Here is a 22,868-nt window from a genome sequence, read left to right as displayed (position 1 = left end):
AGTTCAGTTCAGTTCACTTCAGTCACTCAGTCATGTCCAACTCTTTGCGACCCCATGAATCGCAGACGCCAGGCCTCCCTGTCCATCATCAACTCCCGGAGTTCACCCAAACTCATGTACATCGAGTCGGTGATACCATCCAGCCATCTCATCCTCTGTCGTCCCGTTCTCCTCCTGCCCCCAATCTCTCCCAGCATCAGGGTCTTTTCCAATGAGTCAGCTCTTTGCATCAGGTGGCCAAAGTATTGGAGTTTCAGCCTCAGCATCAGTCCTTCCAATGAACACCCAGGACTGATCTCCTTTAGGATGGACTGGATGGATCTCCTTGCAGTCCAAGGAACTCTCAAGAGTCTTTTCCAGCACCACAGTTCAAAAGCATCAATTCTTCAGCACTCAGCTTTCTTCACAGTCCAACTCTCACATGCATATAAGACCACTGAAAAACCACAGCCTTCACTAGACGGACCGCTGTTGGCAAAGTGATATCTCTGCTTTTAAATATGCTATCTAGGTTGGTAATAATTTTCCTTCCAAGGAGTAAGTGTCTTTTAATTTCATAGCTGCAATCACTATCTGCAGTGATTTTGGAGCCTAGAAAAATAAAGTCTGACACTGTTTCCACTGTTTCCCCATCTGTTTGCCATAAAGTGATGGGACCAGATGCCATGATCTTAGTTCTCTGAATGTTGAGCTTCAAGCCAACTTTTTCACTCTCCTCTTTCACTTTCATCAAGAGGCTTTTCAGTTCCTCTTCACTTTCTGCCATAAGGGTGGTGTCATCTGCATACCTGAGTTTATTGATATTTCTCCCGGCAATCTTCATTCCAGTATGTGCTTCTTCCAGCCCAGCGTTTCTCATGATGTACTCTGCATATAAGTTAAATAAGCAGGGTGACAATATACAGGCTTGACATAATCCTTTTCCTATTTGGAACCATTCTGCTGTTCCATGTCCAGTTCTCACTGTTGCTTCCTGACCTGCATATAGGATTCTCAAGAGGCAGGTCAGGTGGTCTGGTATTATCATCTCTTTCAGAATTTTCCACAGTTTATCGTGATCCAAGCAGTCAATAAAACAGAAATAGATGTTTTTCTGGAACTTTCCTGCTTTTTCCATGATCCAGCAGATGCTGGCAATTTGATCTCTGGTGCCTCTGCCTTTTCTAAAAACAGCTTGAACATCTGGAAGTTCACAGTTCACATATTGCTGAAGCCTGGCTTGGAGAATTTTGAGCATGACTTTACTAGCGTGTGAGATGAGTACAATTGTACGGTAGTCTGAGCATTCTTTGGCATTGCCTTTCATTGGGATTGGAATGAAAACTGACTTTTTTCAGGCCTGTGGCCAGTGTTAAGTTTTCCAAATTTGCTGGCATATTAGTGCAGCACTTTCACAGCATCATCTTTCAGGATTTGAAATAGCTCCACTGGAGTTCCATCACCTCCACTAACTTTGCTCGTAGTGATGCTTTCTAAGGCCCACTTGACTTCACATTCCAGGATATCTGGCTCTAGGTGAGTGATCATGCCACCGTGATTATCTGGGTCATGAAGATCTTTTTTGTACAGTTCTTCTTGATATTCTTGCCACCTCTTCTTAATATCTTCTGCTTCTGTTAGGTCCATACTATTTCTGTCCTTTATCGAGCCCATCTTTGCATGAAATCTTCCCTTGGTATCTTTAATTTTCTTGAAGACATCTCTAGTCTTTCCCATTCTGTTCTTTCCCCCTACTTCTTTGCATTGATCTCTGAGGAAGGCTTTCTCATCTCTCCTTGCTATTCTTCGGAACTCTGCATTCAAATGGGAATATCTTTCCTTTTCTCCTTTGCTTTTCACTTCCCTTCCTTTCACAGCTATTTGTAAGGCCTCCTCAGACAGCCATTTTGCTTTTTTGCATTTCTTTTCCATGGGGATGGTCTTGATCTCTGTCTCCTGTACAATGCCACGAACCTCCTTCCATAGTTCATCAGGCACTATCTATCAGATATAGTCCCTTAAATCTATTCTCACTTCCACTGTATAATCATAAAGGATTTGATTTAGGTCATATCTGAATGGTCTAGTGGTTTTCCCTACTTTTTTCAATTTAAGTCTGAATTTGCCAATAAGGAGTTCATGATCTGAGCCACAGTCAGCTGCTAGTCTTTTTTTTGCTGACTGTATAGAGCTTCTCCACCTTTGGCTGCAAAGAATATAATCAATCAGATTTCAGTGTTGACCGTCCGGTGATGCCCATGTGTAGAGTCTTCTCTTGTGTTGTTGGAAGAGGGTGTTTGCTATGACCAGTGTGTTCTCTTGGAAAAACTCTATTAGCCTTTGCCTTGCTTCATTCCATATTCCAAGGCCAAATTTGCCTGTTATTCCAGGTGTTTCTTGACTTCCTACTATTGCATTCCAGTGCCCTATAATGAAAAGGACATCTTTTTTGGGTGTTAGTTCTAAAAGGTCTTGTAGGTCTTCATAGAACCATTCAACTTCAGCTTCTTCAGCGTTACTGGCTGGGGCATAGGCTTGTATCACCATGATACTGAATGGTTTGCCTTGGAAACAAACAGTTGTTTTTGAGATTGCATCCAAGTACTGCATTTCGGTCTCTTTTGTTGACCATGATGGCTACTCCATTTCTTCTAAGGGATTCCGGCCCACAGTAGTAGATATATTGGTCATCTGAGTTAAATTCACCCATTCCCGTCCATTTTAGTTGGCTGATTCCTAGAATATCAACGTTCACTCTTGCCATCTCCTGTTTGACCACTTCCAATTTGCCTGATTCATGGACCTAACATTCCATGTATCTACTTAATGGCTTACAAATATTATAAAGACTTCTTAAACTTCGAATCTTTACTGGAAGATTTTCTTAGAGCCATCAAATAATCAGGTAACCCTAATACTATCTTTCTTAGTCCCCATTACAATAACATCTCAAAATGGGATCAAAAAAGGATACAGTAAACTAGTCCACCATTCTATAGTATATGACCTACTCTGTGAACCCGTGGACCATAGCTGGCCAGGCTCCCCTGTCCATGGAATTTTCCAGGCAAGAATACTGGAGTGGGTTGCCCTTCCCTTCTCCAGGGGATCTTCCCAACCTAGGGGTGAACCCAGGTCTCCTGCACTGCAGGCAGATTCTTTACTATCGGAGCCACCAGAGAAGCCACCAGTTTTCTAATGGAATGGATAAAACAGAATGAGGTTATTTTTAATACAATTACTTACATCATCAAGAAATAATATTTAGGACCAAATTAAACATCAAACAGTTATACATTTTTTTCACTATTATAATCTGGAGAATGCTATTATGTCATCTAATTCTAAAAATCAATAAATATTAATCTGAGATAGTATCCAAATTCATCACAAACCTGGCAGAGCATGCCCTAGATATCCTTTCAATAGATTACATTTACCGTGAAAACTCCATTTCTCTTTGGGATGGCAAGAGTTTTATAAGGGATCTGTCTAAGAGACACTCCCCACAAGATGCTTCAAAACAATGGATATTTGTCTTTCTCCTGCTAGACCAAGAGAACTACGATATTTCTTTTGTCTACTCAGGATCTACCATTATATATAATAAAATTGAGTGCTGAATGTGATAATGAATGAAGGAATAATAATGGAAGGAAAGAGAACATTCCATAATGTATTACTAGGCAATTAGCTGTTTTAAAAAAAAGTAATCAAATTTATACTGGGGTACTAAAATGTTAACATGCCTCTGAATGTTAAATAAATACCTATATTCAACAGGAAATTTTTAGAAATACAATGTTTATCAGAAACTATGTCTGTACTTTTTTTAACTATGTACTTTTTATCTCAAAAAGGAGCACATGTTAAAGAGCAATAGGGCCTTGGAGCCAATCCTCAAATTATATTACACCTTTTCATCAACTCTACTGCCATTTCTGAAAAAAGTACAAAGTAACTAATTTTAAAAAGAAACCTGCTACAGTCCCTACATTAAGCTTTTATTTATATACAAACATATTGCACATGTATATTTCATACATATGAAATGATTACGATATAAGCTTATTTTGGTATCAAAGCGTTTTCACTAGAATAGAGAAGGAAAACTGAACAAAAAAAGAAAGGAGTTGTGTTGCCAGGAAGAGAAAGTTGTAGGTAAGAGTCAAAACGAACAAATTTTCTCTATTAGGACAGACATCAAAAGTTAAGAGACACTAGTATCAAAATGAGAAATTAATATTCAGTTCAGTTCAGTTCAGTCGCTCAGTCGTGTCCGATTCTCCGCGACCCCATGAATCACAGCACGCCAGGCCTCCCTGTCCATCACCAACTCCCGGAGTTCACTCAAACCAATGTACACAGAGTCGGTGATGCCATCAAGCCATCTCATTCTCGGTCATCCCCTTCTCCTCCCGCCCCCAACCTTTCCCAGCATCAGAGTCTTTTCCAGTGATATTAATGATACTTTAAACAAAATCCCATGTTTGTGGAAATTAAGTGTCCATTTTTAAATGATGGGTGTACCTAAGAAGGCGTAACAAGGAGAATTAGAAAATATGTCATGAAAGAAATGAAAAGAGAATTTACCAGAATTTGAAGCATGCAGCTGAAGTTGCTTGATGCAATTAAATACAATATGGAGTGTTGAATAAGGTATGAAAACAAATAAAAGAGATATCAGCACAAAATTTTATCAAATTTTAATAAAATCTGTACTTTACTTAATAATACTGTATTTTTCTTCTCTGCAATCACCCTATGTGTTTTTTTCAGTCTAACTTTGTTGAGGGTTTCAATGGCTAAGTCAAAGATCTCTCGGTAAATATCAAATTGCACTAGAAAATATATGGGTCATTTTAAAAGATATTTGTATTGATTTCTAACATAATCTGATAGTAATAAGAGAACAGACTCTGTGTAATTTAAAAACCTTTAGACTACGAAATTTTTGCACCTTGTTTTATGTCTCTGGATATGTTTCAGGGTCTCCTAATTTACAGTCTATGGGAACTGGAATAGAATTTATGTCTTACTATGGTGTTTAAATTATATAAATCTTAATTATTTTGAATTGCATCACAGTGCTTTTTAGGTCTACTATATCCTTATACTTCTCTGAATACTCATCCTATTAATTTTTGACAGTTTGATATTGAAATTCCATATAAAGTCTTAATTTATCTACTAAAAAAATTGTAATATATAGTGGAACTGTATGTAATTTTGTTCTGTATTTTCCAAGTCTCCTATAAACGTGTTCTTATACTTTCATTATTAAAAAAAATTCAAAAAAAAGAAGAAAAATATTAAGAGATGGCCATGAAAACCTATTATACACTGAGTCTCACAAAAGAAACTACGAAAACATACCTTTCCAACTACAGTTTTCAGTCCAAGTTTAATGAAATCAAAATACAACTCCTGAATACAAATGACTGAAGATACAGTGCAAGAAAAACATGATATGTAAGATAAAATGCTAGAAAGAGATCTAATAATATTAGGATTATTCCTTTTTTACATTAAGTATTATTTGTGTCTTCCTATACTTAAGAACCTCAGATGGAACTATAATTAGATAAGTTCACTGTTATTTATAAAATAATTATAGTAGAAATATGTGTGCTCACATTAATTACTCAACTTAACTTACTAATCACTTCAGTACTTACATCTATTGACTACCACACTATTAACTGTGGGAAATTCTTAAAAAGATGGGAGTAACAGACCACCTTATCTGTCTTCTGAGAAACCTGTATGCAGGCCAAGAAGCAGTAGTTAGAACCGGACGTGGAACATCAGACTCATTCAAAAATTAGGTACGGAGTATGTCAAGCCTATGTACTGTCATCCTGATTATTTAACTTATATGCAGAGTACACCATGCGAATGCCAGGCTGGAATCAGTTTGCTGGCAGAAGTATCAATAACCTCAGATATGCAAATGATATCACCTAATAGCAGATAGTGAAGAGGATCTTAAGAGCCTTTTGATGAAGGTGAAAGAGGAGAGTAAAAAAGCTGGCTTAAAACTCAACATTCAAAAACCTAAGATTATGGCATCTGGTCCCATTACTTCAGGGCAAACAGGTAGAGAAAAAGTGGAAACAGTGACAGATTTTATTTTCTTGGCCTCCAACACCAGTCGACAGTGACTGCAGACATGAAATTAAATGACACTTATTCCTTGGAAGAAAAGCTATGATAAACCTAGACAGCATATTAAAAAGCAGAGACATCACTTTGCTAACAAAGGTCCATAGTAGTCAAAGCTATGGTTTTTCCCAGTAGTCATGTACAGATGTGACAGCTGGACCATAAAGAAGGCTGAATGCCAAAAAACTGATGCTTTCAAATTCTAGTGCTGAAGACTCTTGACAGTCCTTTAGACAGCAAGAAGATCAAACCAGTCAATCCTAAAGAAACTCAACCCTGAATGTTCATTAGAAGGATTGATGCTGAAGCTGAAGTCCTAATACTTTGGCCACCTGATGCAAAGAGCCAACTCACTGGGAAAGACCCAACTCATTGGAAAAGACCCTAATGGGAAAGATTAAAGGCAAGAGGAGGAGGGTAAGAAAGAGGATGCGATGGTGGATGGAATCACTGACTCAATGAACATGAGTTTGAACAAACTCCAAGAGACAGTGAAAGACAGGAAAGCCTGGCATGCTGTAGTCCCTGGAGTCACAAAGAGTTGTATACAACTTAGCAACTAAAACCAACAAAATATACCATAGATTACTCTTTTCAGAAGATTACAAAAGAACACATAACAAGATGATGGGTATTACTCTTCAGAGAAAAAAGCATGTATTTTATAGGTCTTTTAAATAGTAGAAATAATGTGTTAAATCAATCAGTAAAATCAGAGGTGCACAGAATGGTTAGTAAGGCATTATACAGAAACAGAAGAAATAAAGAAAACTTCTTAAGTTTATTTTATGACCACAGACCAGAGTAAGCTAAGAATACAGATTGAGGTTGACCAACTTCAGAAAAAAATGAATAAAACTGAGATACAATTGCCCAGGTATCACGCTCATTCCCATCAGCAACGTGTCTCCCCTGAGATTGAAAATTTTATCATAAGAAAAGCTACATATAGTTAAGTGAATAAATATAGTCATCAGAAGCAAAACCACACCTAGTCTAGTTTGCTCTATCATGCGCCATGGTTAAATGTTAATAAAAGGACTGGGTGATATACAATGAAAGAGAACATAAGGATACAGTCTTTTACTATAGACTAAAGAAAGTAACACTGACTATAAATATTCAGCAACATCTTAGGAGTACTGTCTATTTTCTGCTTCTAAAATCAATCTCAATCAATGTAAGTGAAGTGAAGTCGCTCAGTTGTGTCCGACTCTTTGCGACCTCATGGACTGTAGTCTACCAGGCTCCTCTGTCCATGGGATTTTCCAGGCAAGAATACTGGGTTGCCATTTCCTTCTCCAGGAAATCTTCCCAACCCAGGGATTGAAACCCGGTCTCCCGCATTGTAGGCAGACGCTTTACCATCTGAGCTACCAGGGAAGTCAATGTAAAGGCACTGAATATTTCTTGCATTCATGGAGTCTCACCTTCCTGTCTCATCTGATGCGATCAATGCATCAAAGGAACCACTAGAGAGGAATACAAGTAAATCAACAAAATGAGTTACTAGGATATTAATAGCATAAGGCCTCATGCTGGCAAAGACTGTAGGACACAGCTGATACCTGTGGATAAAGTCATGTTTCCTTTAAGCTGAGACTTAAAACAACAAACGAATAACAAAACATACTTTCTCTCTCCCCCTCTTCTCTTAATTTTATATTAGTACCATGCTCAAAAAAGAGAGGCTGTAATAGATTGCCAAAACCCAGGTTACCGGCTCTTGTATTAAATAGTACTTTAAATACAGTAGACCCTAGAACAGCACTAATCCCTTGCAGCAGAAAATCCATATATAACTTTACAGTCAACTCCTTATATTCACTATTCTGAATCCACGGGTTTAACCAACCACAGATCATGAAGTTGTGAAATATCAAAAAAAAAATTTATGTATAAATGGACCTGTCCTATTCAAACCTATGTTTTTCGAGGGTTACCATGTGAATTAATCATATTCACATACTGATACCAGGGAATCGGATATGTTTTTAGATGTTATTTCTAAACAGTGATTTTAAAAGTTTTCATTATACTTATCAGACTGTATTATAGCTAGGAATAGATGTTTGGATCACTTTTCTACACAGCATAACAAATTACCGCAAACCTAGCAGCTAAGAACAGCACATATGTATTATCTTGCAGTTTATGTCGGTGAAGCAACCCGGTATAATTTTGCAGATCATCTACCTTGCTCTTTCTTGCTCATAAGGTGGTAGCAATATTATTCTGTAATTATCAACATCTTGAATAGAAGTGGAAGGTCCCAATACTTAGATATTACTGTCTGGTACACATAAAATTCTATAAAGATGCCTCTGTTATCAGTCTGTCATATCTTATTTCAAGAAAAAAAAGTCTATATGAAAATTTAAAAATGGTTGTGGTACCCTTACGCAGTTTCTATTAAATGGAGATAAGCATTTAATTGTGTATTTCCATCAGTTAAAACATGATCTGGAAGATGTGTAATTCAGTCAGATTAAATTCTGTATATTTAAAAGTGAAAAGTGATAAGAAAATTTACTAACAATAGTAACAATTAATATTTTCATATTTAATATGTAATTAGGTAGGAAAATAATTAGGTAATCCTTTTTATTCAATTTAAGCTTTTATTTCAGTACTGAAATAAGCATGTTATTGGTATATTGACCATGTAAAATATTTTAAATACTGCTTAAAAGAAACAAAAAAATGAATTTTTTAAAATTCAAATAACATTTCAAAATTTGTGTAATTTTGTAACTTTATCAGGAAGAGCATATGTGTTTCATATCATTTTGTTATTAATCTGCAAAGAGCACCAATAATTTTCATTTAAATTGTGAAAGTGAGGTTGTATACATGAGTGTCACCAATGAGAAAATTTTTATTGATCTTAAATGCACTGAAAATTAAAAGGCAACAGAGAAATTAAACCATGGTATTTCTAACTTTCATTTTACCTGCAGAGTTAGACTCTTAACTGCATTCCATACTACTCCAATAAACTCCTTCATTCTTTCTTCAGGACTTCTACAGCCTTCAGTTATACTCAACACAGCTTTCACAGGAACTGACAATGGTCTGGATTCTAAGAATAAGAACAGGTAGGATGATTTAATAGAAATGTACCATGTAGTTTCACAAAAATATACAGAAAATATTTCCACTTCTTCCCTTGTTTAAAATTTAAAAATATGAGATTATAAAATATATTCAGTTCAGTCGCTCAGTCGTGTCTGACTCTTTGCAACCCCATGAATCACAGCACACCAGGCCTCCCTGTCCATCACCAACTCCCGGAGTTCACTCAAGCTCATGTCCACAGAGTCAGTGATGCCATCAAGCCATCTCATTCTCGGTCGTCCCCTTCTCCTCCCGCCCCCAACCTTTCCCAGCATCAGAGTCTTTTCCAGTGAGTCAACTTGTCGCATGAGGTGGCCAAAGTATTGCAGTTTCAGCTTTAGCATCAGTCCTTCCAATGAAGACCCAGGACTGATTTCCTTTAGAATGGACTGGTTGGATCTCCCTGCAGTCCAAGGGACTCTCAAGAGTCTTCTCCAGCACCACAGTTCAAAAGCATCAATTCTTCGGCGATCAGCTTTCTTCACAGTCCAACTCTCACATCCACACATGACCACGGGAAAAACCATAGCCTTGACTAGACGGACCTTGGTTGGCAAAGTAATGTCTCTGCTTTTTAATATACTATCTAGGTTGGTCATAACTTATTAGATCATATTAATTGAAAGAAGTACTGATTTTTATAATTATTCAAAATCAAAAAAAAATCTGTTAATAATTAAGAGAATGAAGATGACTCCTTTTCAGAGACTGATGACTGGGATGTCGGTTCATGGAGTAACAGTAATGCTCTAGTTTTTGAATACATGGATGTGTTTACACTGTGAAAATTTACTTAATTATAACCTAACAATTTGTTCATTTCTCAGTATCAAGTTAAAACATAAATAAAAATCTTATCGAAAAAGAAAACTGAACTTCCTTCATCCAGAATTAATAGAAAATGTGTCTTCCCAAATGTGAATTTTCCTGAGAATAAAAGCTTACTCATAGTATCTCTCTACTTAAAACACTGGTTTTGATAGTAAGCAAAAGAAGCACTGGGCTTCCTCAGTGGCGCAGACAGTAAAGAATCTGCCTGAAATGCAGGAGACCCAGGTTTGATCCCTGGGTTGGAAAGATTCCCTGGAGAAGGAAATGGCTACCCCACTACAGTATTCGTGTCTGAAGAATTCCATGGAGAGAGGAGCCTGATCGACTATAGTCCGTGGGGTCACAAAGATTTGGACACGACTGAGCAACTGACACTTTCATTTTCACTTTCAAAAGAACTGATGACATAAAAGCCAGGTAGATGTTACAAGAATTTTCTTCATCTAAAACAAAGAACTTAGAGAACTTCAATAATTTTATAATGACAATTTCAGAAATCAAATAATAATTTATAACAATATATGCAGACATGTCTATATATATGTTACATTTTTATGTTACTGCATACATATAATTGATAGGGTGCTATTTTAAATACCATAAAATAAATGAATCAGATCTTGGTTTTCAAGACTTTTACTAAGTTAAATTGGATAATCACTGGACAGTCTCCAAAGTGCTACCACATCATCACTATGAGAATGACAAGTGCTATTATCTACTCATATTTTCCCGTTCCACTCTATTTGGCTCACACATTTGCATTTATAGTATATTCAAAGTATCTTAAGGGCATGAAACATAAACCTTTCATTCTCATACTAATAATACCATAACCTACCAAATTATACACATCAGAAACATTCATAAAATGTTCGTTAAAAACAAAAACAAAAAAACAGTTGGAGAGAGATCCATGGAGTTGGAGCATTCTAGGCAGATGGGCGGAGAAGGCAATGGCAAGGCACTCCAGTACTCTTGCCTAGAAAATCCCATGGATGGAGGAGCCTGGTAGGCTGCAGTCCGTGGGGTCGCTAAGGGTCGGACACGACGGAGCGACTTCACTTTCACTTTTCACTTTCATATACTGGAGAAGGAAATGGCAGCCCACTCCAGTGTTCTTGCCTGGAGAATCCCAGGGACAGGGGAGCCTGGTGGGCTTTCGTCTATGGGGTCACACAGAGTCGGACACAACTGAAGTGACTTAGGAGCAGCAGCAGGCAGATGGGAACAACACTACAAAACACCGAGATGGGAGTGTACTTAGGATTTTCAAGAAACCATACAAAAGCAAGGATGGTTAGAACACAGTAAGAATAACAGAAGCAAGAGAAGAAAAACACCAATACAGTATACTAACACATATATATGGAATTTAGAAAGATGCAAATGATAACCCTGTATACAAGACAGCAAAAGAGACACAGATGTATAGAACAGTCTTTGGGACTCTATGGGAGAGGGTGAGGGTGGGATGATTTGGGAGAATGGCATTGAAACACGTATGTTGTCATATGTGAAACGAATCACTAGTTCAGGGTCAATGCATGTTATAGGATGCTCGGGGCTGGCATGCGGGGATGATCCAGAGGGAGGATAAAGGGAGGAGGGAGGTGGGAGGGGGGTTCAGGAGGGGGAACTTATGTAAACCCGGGGCAAATTCATATCAATGTATGGCAAAACCAACCAATATAATATTGTAAAATAATTTGCCTCCAATAAAAAATAATTACCTAAAAAAAAAAAAAAAAGAGACGAGGTCAGAGGTACCAGTAGGGACCAAATCATCAGGGCTTACATAGGCCATGGTAAGGAGGTTGGGTTTTATTTTGAGGGACAGGATATGACTCTAAACAGTCCTGAAATTAATGGACATATTTTGAGAGAATTTCTCTGGCTACTATGTAGAAAACGGTCTCAGTTCAGTTCAGTTCAGTAAATATTAAAACCAGAAGACAATTTGTGAGAGGTGGTAGTAGCAATAGAGCAATAGAGCTAACAAGAATGGGGAATTTCTGTATTGTTTTCAAAGATACAGCCAACGAATTTACTGATGGATTAAAATTACAATAAGAGGAAAATAAAGCAAGGATAACTCCAAGGTTTAATATTTGACGAACTGGAAGAATGGCACTAGAGGGGAGAGGAAAAGGAAATACAGTTTTATACCTACCAGGCTAAGATTTCCATTACAAATTCAAATGAAGATATCAAAGTGTCATATGGATAAACAACAAAAAATGGAAAAATATGAACAAATAATTCATACAAAATATAATCTGGCCAAAAATCTTACTAAGATATGATCAACTTTCATAATAATAAAATACAAATTAAGGCAACAATCAGATATTCAACTGTTATGTTGGCAAACATTTTAAACAGTTAATTTGTATTTTTAAAAACACCTGACATTGTTGAAGCCCTTTGTTAGAATATTTCATATACTGGGACCATAAGGTTAGCTTGCAGAGTGAAATTACAAGACAGGATATTTAAACATGCAAGTTTTTCTACAAAGTAATTCCATTTCTAAAAACCTATGCTACAGAAATACTAAAACATATGACATGTGAGATTCATTTCAATAATTTGAAAAATGTTTAGTATCAGCAGTATTATTTGAAATTGTGAAAGAAAGGGAGAAAAGGAAGGAGGAGAAAGGAGAGGAAGAAAATGCTAAGCAATTAATCTATCCATCAAAAAAGATATGGTTAAATTAACTTTGGAATTCTTGTGATAAGGATTATAATTCAATCATTTAAAAATGAGGAACAGTTCAACATATGACAGAAATCATATTTTTGATACACTGTGATGTGAAAATATATGTATTTCTGTAGTATAATCCACATATGTTTTTAAAACAGTATGTGAGGTTGAGCATGTTTATTATCTCATTAACACAGAGTTATAGAGAGGTAAAATACAAACCCTTCACAGAAGTTACCTTTGAAGACAGTAAAATGGAATTGTATGAGGGGTAACAGGGGAGGAGGTTTTTAACTTTTTACTGCATATTTCAGAATTAATGTTTTATAACAGTAAGTCATGTCCGACTCTTTGCGACCCCATGGACTGCAGCCTGCCGGGCTCCTCTGTTAATGAGATTCTCCAGGCAAGAATACTGGAGTGGGTTGCCATGCCCTCCTCCAGGGGATCTTTCCAACCCAGGGTCAGAACCGAGGTCTCTAGCAATGCAGGTGGATTCTTTACCATCTGAGCCACAAGGGAAGCCCAAGAATGCTAGAGTGGGTAAGATCCAGGGGATCTTCCCAACCCAGAAATTAAACCGGAGTCTTCCCACATGGCAAGTGGATTCTTTAGCACCCGAGTTACCAGGGAAGCCCTATTTTAAAATAAACCACACCTTAATTTACCTTCCACCCACCTGGACCTTACAGTTATTCTTTCATATCTCAGTAGGTATAAGAAGAATAAGGCAACATAAACTTATTATAGAACTCTGCCAATTTAACTAACTAAATTAAATGTAGACCAAAATGGCAACCGACTCCAGTGTTCTTGCCTGGAGAATCCCAGGGATGGGGGAGCCTGGTGGGCTTCTGTCTATAGGGTCACACAGAGTCGGACATGACTGAAGTGACTTAGCAGCAGCAGCAGCAGCAACCATATCCAAGCATGCACACAGATGTTTACAGAAGCTTTATTCATAACTATCAAAACCTGGAAGCAACTGAAATGTCCTTTAGAAGGTGAGTTGCTAGATAAACTGTGGCACACTTAGAAAATGGATTATTATTCATTAATAGAAATGAGCCATAAAAAAACATGGGAGTAAATTTAAATACATAATTTTAAGTGAAAGAAGCCCATCTGTAAAGGCTATGTACTGAATGCTTCCAACTATGTGACAATCTGGAAAAAGCATAACTATGGAGATAATAAAAAGATTAGCACAGAAGTTAAGGAGGGAATAGCAACAGGCAGAGCAAAGAAAATTTGGGGGGCATTGAAACTACTCTGTATATCACTATATTGGAAGGTGTATGTTGTTATACATCTGTTCAAACAGAAGAATATATTACACCATGAGTGATCCCTATTGAGAAATATGGACTTTGGATGATAATGATGGATCAGTATAAATTCATCAAGTGTAAGACTCTGATGCTGGGAAGGATTGGGGGCGGGAGGAGAAGGGGACGACAGAGAATGAGATGGCTGGATGGCATCACCGAATCGATGGACATGAGCTTGAGTGAACTCTGGGAGTTGGTGATGGACAGGGAGGCCTGGCGTGCTGTGATTCATGGGGTCGCAAAGAGTCGGACACGACTAAGCGACTGAACTGAACAACATACCATTTTGATGGGGTTTTTGATAATGAGGGAGATTACGCACGTGTGGGGCAGTGGATACGTGAGAAATCTCTGAACCTTCCCCTCAATTTAAATGCAAGACTAAAACTGCTCTAAGAAAATAAATTCTAAAAATATAAATAATTTTTTTAAATGCAGGCCAAATTTTAAAACTCCTTGAAACCATGGATACCAAAGGTTTCCACAAAAGCTGCTTACGGTCAAATTTTTAAAAATCTACTGATAGAGAATATTAGTGTTGTATAAATAATGTTATTACAAGTTGAAAATAAAACCACCTAATAAATATTAATATTATCAAACAGATTGGACACCATGACCTGACTGTTAAGTGATATTTCAAGTCACTACACACCAAAAGCTGTATTTGCTGATATTATGATTTAAGAAGTTATATAAGGTGTTGAAATCTCTATGTGGCTTAAAAGTGTTTCCCAAAAATCTATGAAAAACATAATCAGTTTAAAAATCTCATTAAGTAGAATGATCTGGCTATTAGAAGTGCAAAAGCACCTATTTTAGACACACTAATTTTCAATCCATCATATTCATATTATCTAAAAGACAACAGAATAGGAAAACAAGCTAGTATTTTCAAAAGATAATTTTTTTGTAATTATATACATTTTACAGGTAGCACAGGTATACTCTATAATTATAAACTGTCAAATTTGAACCATACGTTATTTAACCAAAATGTCTGTAACATCTACTACATGCTGGAGACTAATCTAATGTCAGAAGTTAATGATACGTACATCTAAAGTCAAGAATTCCATTCATGCTAAATGATGTAATGTGTAATAAAAAGTTCATTAAATTACTTTAAATATAGAGAATAATAATTAAAAATTAACTGATATACGACAAGATACAGAAGATATAGAAAAAAAAACTTGAAGATTATCAGATCTGAAACAAAGTGACTTTCCTTTTTTAATCACAATAAACCTATTGTTTTAGTTCTACCTTAAACATCATTTCCTGAGAAACAGTCACTGAATTCCCCAAATTAGATTTGGTCCTTCCTCTATAATCTCATATAATTCTGACATAATTCTGTATAATATATTTAATTCTTCATGGTACAATGCAAATGTTTGAATATTTGTTTCTCCAAAGGAAGCTGAAGAGCACAGTAATACTGTACAGCAATAAATGCAGTGGTTAATAGCTGGACTTCAAAGATACATTCTGCCCCCCCAAACTAATCTTACTCTTTCTATGAGAAATGATCTTTACGTATATATTTATTAATCTAACACCAGCTAGATAAAATTGGCTGAAAAAGCATAAAGCTTGAAACTCCAAGCCACAGAAGTAAATGTCTATATTTTTTACCTCTATATGTCAGTCAATGATTTACATCAGAACATTCTTTTACCTTCTCGTGGCTGAACTGGAACCTGGTTCAGCTCAGTTCAGTTCAGTCACTCAGTCGTGTCCGACTCTCCGCGACCCCATGAATCACAGCACGCCAGGCCTCCCTGTCCATCACCAACTCCCGGAGTTCACTCAAACTCATGGCCACAGAGTCAGTGATGCCATCCAGCCATCTCATTCTCGATCGTCCCCTTCTCCTCCCGCCCCCAACCTTTCCCAGCATCAGAGTCTTTTCCAGTGAGTCAACTCGTCGCATGAGGTGGCCAAAAGCAACAGTCAGAACTGTACATGGAACAACAGACTGGATCCAAATAGGAAAAGGAGTGTGTCAAGGCTGGAACCTGGTAACAGTTACTTAAAGTTAGTATGTCAAAAACCTCTGTTCTTATTTTGAGGATTTAAGTAATGGTGTCAATGGTTAAATGGTAACTCTGAGTATCCGACAGTATGTCTAGAACAGTGGCACCTAATAACGACATTTGATACCAAATGGTTTATGTTCCTGAAGTTCAAGATTCTCATCATAACAGTTACTTAATGATACCAAGGAATCAAAAAACATTTGTTCAGTGACGGTAGAATTCAGTTCTCAGAGTAAGTGTTTCTCAGAATTAAGCCGTTTCTGTTCCAAGCTTCTATCATCTGTTGCATAAGAGTCTTAGAAAGGTGCTGTAACAAAAGCTGGCCAAGTTTGGTATTTGGTCGATAAGGAAGGATGACTTCGAAAGGAAGAGAAGAAAAAAAAATTCCTATAGCAATTTTTCCTTTAAACATAAGACTTCTAACCACCAATTTATAAAATTATGTACTTTATTCAGTAAAATGCAATTCAGTTTTTGTATTGCTAAAACTAAGACAGTATTCACTTCACTGAAAGGACAATTCATGTTTCCTGTATTTATTTCATGTAGCACCATGAAATAATAAGAATGCCTTGCTCAGTAAGCATTAGTTGAAATCAATCATTAATATTTTAAAAAGAGGAAAAAGTCATATGTCTATCTTCTTTAAATAAATCTTTCCCTAATAGTGTATTGACATTATTTTTAAAACGTACCTTTGTTGGTGAGCTACCGTCACGGGGTAGCAAAGAGTCGAACACGACTGAGCGACTTCACTTGTGTAAGGTACATATTTATGATTTATAGTTTCATTTTTATTTAAAGTTTTAAATAATCACCAAGAAAAAAACTGTGTCAATCTTTAGTTGCTCCTTTATGTTATCGGGAAATCAAGCTGTTCAGTCATGTATTTACTCTTAATTTTACTGGCCAAAATCCTTAAAATGGCTCATAAATTCCTACAGGATCAGGATCCCCCTGTCCCTTTGACATCCCCTCCCATTTCAGTCAGATTGTCCTCCTTGCTATTTCTTTAAGGCAAGACTACTGGAATAAAATGCTGTGTTGAAGAACACAGCAGAAGAGGAATCACACCACCCGTCTCTCAATCCCCCAATTCCTTAATCTGAAGGAGATCTCATATTGATTTAGGGAATCACAATACAACAGAAATAAAAGCAGATTTGTGTATCTTCTTATATTGATATTCTTCCATTCCATTGGTGTGGCTTAAAAAACCCTTGAAAATGTGATAGGGGAAAATGCTATCCTTTTCAAAGACTTACAAGCTATGGAAAGTTGCTTAGTTCAATTCAATAAGCATTACTGAGTGCCTAATTTTGCTAGGACCTTCAGAAACAAAGAACCATAAATTGGAGATTATGTCTTTGAGGAGCTTACACTGGAAAGACAGAAATGAATGAATAACAAACTTACTAATGGACAGGTAGCACAGACCTCTTTTAGAAAATTTTACCATTGGAGAAGGAAATGGCAACCCACTCCTGTATTCTTACTTGCAGAATTCCATGGCTACAGTCCATGGGGTCATAGAGTCAGACATGACTTAGTGACTGAGCTTGCACCACAAATGCATAGTTACATAAAAAGTTGTTAACTCACTCATAATCCTAATAATGACTTTGATATCACTGAAAAGGAACATACTTCTTGCAAAAGGTAAGAAAAATACAAGCTGTAACTTCTCCCAAATATTTGATAAATATCCCTGGGGAATGTGGGAACAAATGTGAAAAGTTGCAGGATGTCAATTCAAATCAATAAAGGATGGAAGATAAATAAGGCTAAGGAATGTGATTATTAAGTCCCTAAATAAAAATAACTAAAGAAATAGGATTTACTCATTCATAAAGCAATTATTTACTCAATTTGCTCAATCCTAGAAATAGCTGTTAGATTCTGGGAATACAAACGTGAGTAAGTTAGATACACTATGATAAGCATTATGAGGACAGAAAAGAAGTACTAAGGTAGGGAAGCTTGGAAGAATGGCACAGATCTATTTTAGAAAGACTGAAAGGGAAAAGTTTCTTTATTGAGAGGATAACATTTAAATAAAAACTTAATAGTTATGAAAACAGCAATGGAAGCAACAGAAAAAGAACATGCAAAAGATCCCAGGCAAGAAAAAGCATGCAGTGTTTGAAGAAGTGAAAGATGATCAATGTAACATAAAATGACAAAAGATGAAATGAAAGAAGCCTACAGAGAAAGGATCAGGTCAATCTCTGTCAGCCTCAGTAAGGAGTTTGGATTCTACCTTAAGTGCAACAGGAAGTCACAAAAGCATTTCAAGTAGGGAATAAAATGATCCAATTTAGATTTTTAATAAGATGACTCTTGCTGTCATCTAGACAACAGATAATAAAATAATCTGGAAATGACACTAGGGAGACTAATCAGGATACCCTTACATTATCCTATATAAGAATTATACAGTTCTGACTAGGGAAGCAGCATACAAACAGACTGAAACAAAAAGACTAAAGAATAACTTGGAGGCAGAACAGACAGGGCAAGGAGATACTAAAGATGAGTCCTGGGTTTCAGCCTTGAGCAACATGTTCAATGGTGGTAAGGGGAGGTACAGAGTTGTACAGATTTGATGCAAGTTTGGCTTTAAGGACTTGTAAGATACCCAAACAGAGCTGTCCAGAGAACTGAACCTGAGACACCTTAAAAAAAAAAGAAGAAAATAGAAGAAATAAAGCAATTAAACAAGTTAGTTAAAACAACTGTAAAATAGAAAGATCATCAGTATGAAATAAATGTTATTATATAGACATAAATGGAAATATTGGGTTTTATATCAGCTTTAGAATGATTAAGATCAAATAAACAAGAAAAAATAAAACTACACTACAGTGTCAAAACCTAATAAATAAAATAAGCTTCACTTTGCTTGAAGTCTACACCTTTCCTCTTAAAATGCAAACATAAAAGATGTGATCGTATGTTTTATCTGAATTGCATTTTACCATATATATATATACAGAACTTTCACATATCTTAAGACAAAACTGTGAGATAGTTGGGTACACTTATTACCATATTATAAATGAATAAATTGTGGCTATCTTAGGTTAGCTTAACATGGGAGGGGAACTGGGTTAAAACTGTTTATTTTTGTCAAATCTACTGGTTTTCCTACTATACCTTCATAATTCTTGATCTATATTTCACACTGATCATAGTTTTTGGCAACTCTGTTTGGCAATGGGGTTCCCTGGTGGCTCAGCTGGTAAAGAATCTGCCTGCAACGAAGAAGGTCCCAGTTCAATTCCTGGGTTGGGAAGATATGCTAGAGAAAGGATAGGCTACCCATTCCAGTATTCATGGGCTTCCCTGGTGGCTCAGCTGGCAAAGAATCCGCCTGCAATGTGAAAGACCTGGGTTCGATCCCTGGGTTAAGACTCCCTGGAGAAGGGAAAGGCTACCGACTCCAGTATTCTGGCCTGGAGAATTCCAAGGACTGTACAGTCCATGGTGTCACAAAGAGTTGGACATGACCGAATGACATTTACTCACTCATTGTTTGGCATTATAAAATTAAATAACCTAAAGAAAAAGTGACCTTACATAGTAATGTTATTTTAAAATTTCTGGAGTTTGGATAATATATAAACCTTTAAGCAACTTGCAATGATGCCTGAGACTTTTCATTAAAATACAAACTACATTTGATACTATCGCTCCTGAAAGCCCCTTGGGAAACAATGGCTTTTGGATTCTGCAAGTCAGCGTGACATGGCATGCAAAATTGCATCTCATGCCGAGCCAACCAGGAAAATATATGTCATCACTATGTGACATTCAGAATTTCATCTGGAAACTATAATCTTGTTCTGACTACAAAAGAAGGGGAAAAAGACTGCATACAAAACAGTTTGGTTGAATTTTTGCTGAATTCTTGCCAGTTTGTATAAAATATTAGAATAACTCATTTCCAAAGAAGACCATACATTTGAAAACCTTTCCATGTACTTAATATCACCATATATTCTCAAAGAACTTCAAAATTAACTGACAAATTTTAAATTATGTTATAATTCAAATTAATGAATCTGCTTAAAAACTGTTTATAATGAAACAGTTTCAAAATTAATAAATTCTGCAAGGTAGAACTTTATTTTCCAAACTATATATAACAGAACACCTACTAATTCCTTTTCCCCCACGTGAATAAACTATAGGTTGAGAAACAAAACAAATGAACACCTGCTATAAAGTTTGCAATCTTATGGATCCCACGTCTTTCTCTTCTAAATTATTTTTCACCCTGCCCTCCATTCATGCATGCAATACCTTCAAAATTCACTTAACGGCATTCCTACCAAAACAGAAATACATGACTGTGATTTAGTCTAAATGTTATGCAATCAACATTTTGCATTTTAAAACCTGCTGTCATTAAGCATAAAATGAAAAATTAGTAGACGTGAATTGAGATAGAGGATTGCCTTTCAAAAATTATCCCCAGAAGCCATGTTTCTGCTATCCCTACATTTTCTGGTGTCCAAACTCACACCCTTGAACACAGAGGTTGCTGACCCAAGCTGGGCTGCCACTGGCCGAGTCATACTGACTAACCTCCCTGACCACGGCGACTGTCCAAGATGTCTGCACATGAGCCAAGAAGGCCCAAACACAACCGCTGCCAATGTTTTCTCAACAGACACTGGACCATATCACTGTCTCTGTGATCAGAGTTAAGTATTTGAGTCCAGAGGTACCACAGCCATGCTAGGAGACAGACACACACACAGACACACACAGACACACACACACAGACACACACACACACCAACATGAAAAGACAAGAATCCTCACACAGACACACACACACACGAAAAGACAAGAATCCTCACACAGACACACAGACACACACACAGACACACAGACACACACACAGACACACACAGACACACAGACACACACAGACACACACACACACACACACCCCAACATGAAAAGACAAGAATCCTCACAGTGTCTAATCAGATTCTAAGTCATTCCAAAGACAAGATCTGTATTGTATTTGTCTTTCTTACCATTTTGGTTATCAGATCAATCAATGACCCCCCTCACCTTTTCTTTTAACTTAAAACTATCTGAAAAAAGTTTTTCTCTCTTGCTATCACAGAAAGTCCTTCCTAATTTAGAAATGTAAAGTCTTTCTCTAGTAAGGGAATCTCCTCTATCAGTTAGGAGAAAATGAGGCAATGTTAGAAGTTGTACCTGCACAGACCTTGTAATAACATTACATAGCCTACATAGGCTGCAAAGTGCTACAACATGCTTTAAACACACCATTGGCCTTACTTCCTCAAGCACTACTCACCTTCATGCCCAGCCTAGCTTATCTGGCTCTCACTCCTTCCATGTCCACATTTACTGGTCATTATACCAATGACTTTCTGCCTAAGCTGCATGTTTATGGAGATGTTACTGATTTTTTTATTCCTTTAATCATTTCTCCATTCCAGAAATCTTGAACTACATTACCCAATACTTTGTTCAGTTTAACTTGGCTCCTTGGGACCCTCCCACCTGGACCACATATGACGGACTCTGTGTTTTGGATCCCAATACAGCAGTGTCCCCAAATGTGATGCATAAAACTACAAGACCATCTACTGAGCTACAGGGGATGTATATGAGACTATTGACTCATACTTACTTTTATTAAAAAGTAGGAAGGACATACAGTCAATATTCAGTAAAGTGGAAAACCACTGTGTATCTTTCCCATGACAGAAGAAAACATGTAACACTACATTCAATATACTGAAGGGAGAGAAGATATTCAGTAATGGGAAGGAACTGGCACTCCTCTGTTTCAGTGAACTGATGCAGATTACAATTTATATACACACATTTAATCAAATTGAAATTTTATTATCTGCATTTGGTGAAATTAAGTTATCTAATTTGTCTATTATAAATTATTCCTCACAATTTGGGTACTTTTAAAAGATTCCTGTAAAACACAGAGGGCCAAACATATGAGTTAAAGATACCACTAACAAAAAAATAACAAATAAAGATGCCACTAACTTATTTAAAAGAATAAGGCAATATCTTTCCACTAATTTAGAAGAATATCTTACTTATACAAGCAAGACAGAAATGTACTAGACCTTTTCAAAATGGATAAGAATGAAGAATAAGTGTCCTGATTGCATCATTAAAGACATTCCCAGTCTCAGGTCAACAAATCTCAGTAAGGGAGCTTTTCAGTTATGTCAGCCATTAAAATTAACTACTGAAATAAACTGAATTAAGAATTAAATATTTAAGTTGTTATTATAATGAAGTATTAAACTATTTTTTCAATGAAGCACAATATTACTCTCACTACAATATTATTGATGTATTACTAAAATTCTATCAAAATAATAAGATTTAAATGTTAAAATTAAAATTATCTTACATGCTCTATATTAATATAGTATTAAACATATTTAGAAATAGATGTTTTTCTGGAACTCTCTTGCTTTCTCCATGATCCGGTGGATGTTGGCAATTTGACATCTGGTTCCTCTGCCTTTTCTAAAACCTGCTTGAACATCTGGAAGTTCACGGTTCACATATTGCTGAAGCCTGGCTTGGAGAATTTTGAGCATGACTTTACTAGCATGTGAGATGAGTGCAATTGTGCGGTAGTTTGAGCATTCTTTGACATTGC

The 22,868-nt window shown here is 36.6% G+C and overlaps 1 protein-coding gene across 7 annotated transcripts in view; it reads right to left on the bottom strand.

The window, feature by feature from the left end:
* VPS13B (vacuolar protein sorting 13 homolog B) overlaps positions 1–22,868 on the bottom strand; it is a 767,155-nt gene that overhangs the window by 425,901 nt on the left and 318,386 nt on the right. For all 7 annotated transcript variants that reach the window (XM_055431816.2, XM_055431817.2, XM_055431818.2 and 4 more), the window contains exon 22: positions 9,099–9,226. In XM_055431816.2, coding sequence (XP_055287791.2) covers positions 9,099–9,226 — 128 coding nt within the window. The remainder of the gene's footprint in view (positions 1–9,098; positions 9,227–22,868) is intronic.

This window comes from Moschus berezovskii, chromosome 16 (assembly GCF_049115385.1).
Source record: "Moschus berezovskii isolate FMDL1 chromosome 16, NW_MosBer_1.0, whole genome shotgun sequence".
NCBI lineage: Eukaryota > Metazoa > Chordata > Mammalia > Artiodactyla > Moschidae > Moschus > Moschus berezovskii.
This window is presented reverse-complemented; position numbering and strand designations above follow the sequence as displayed.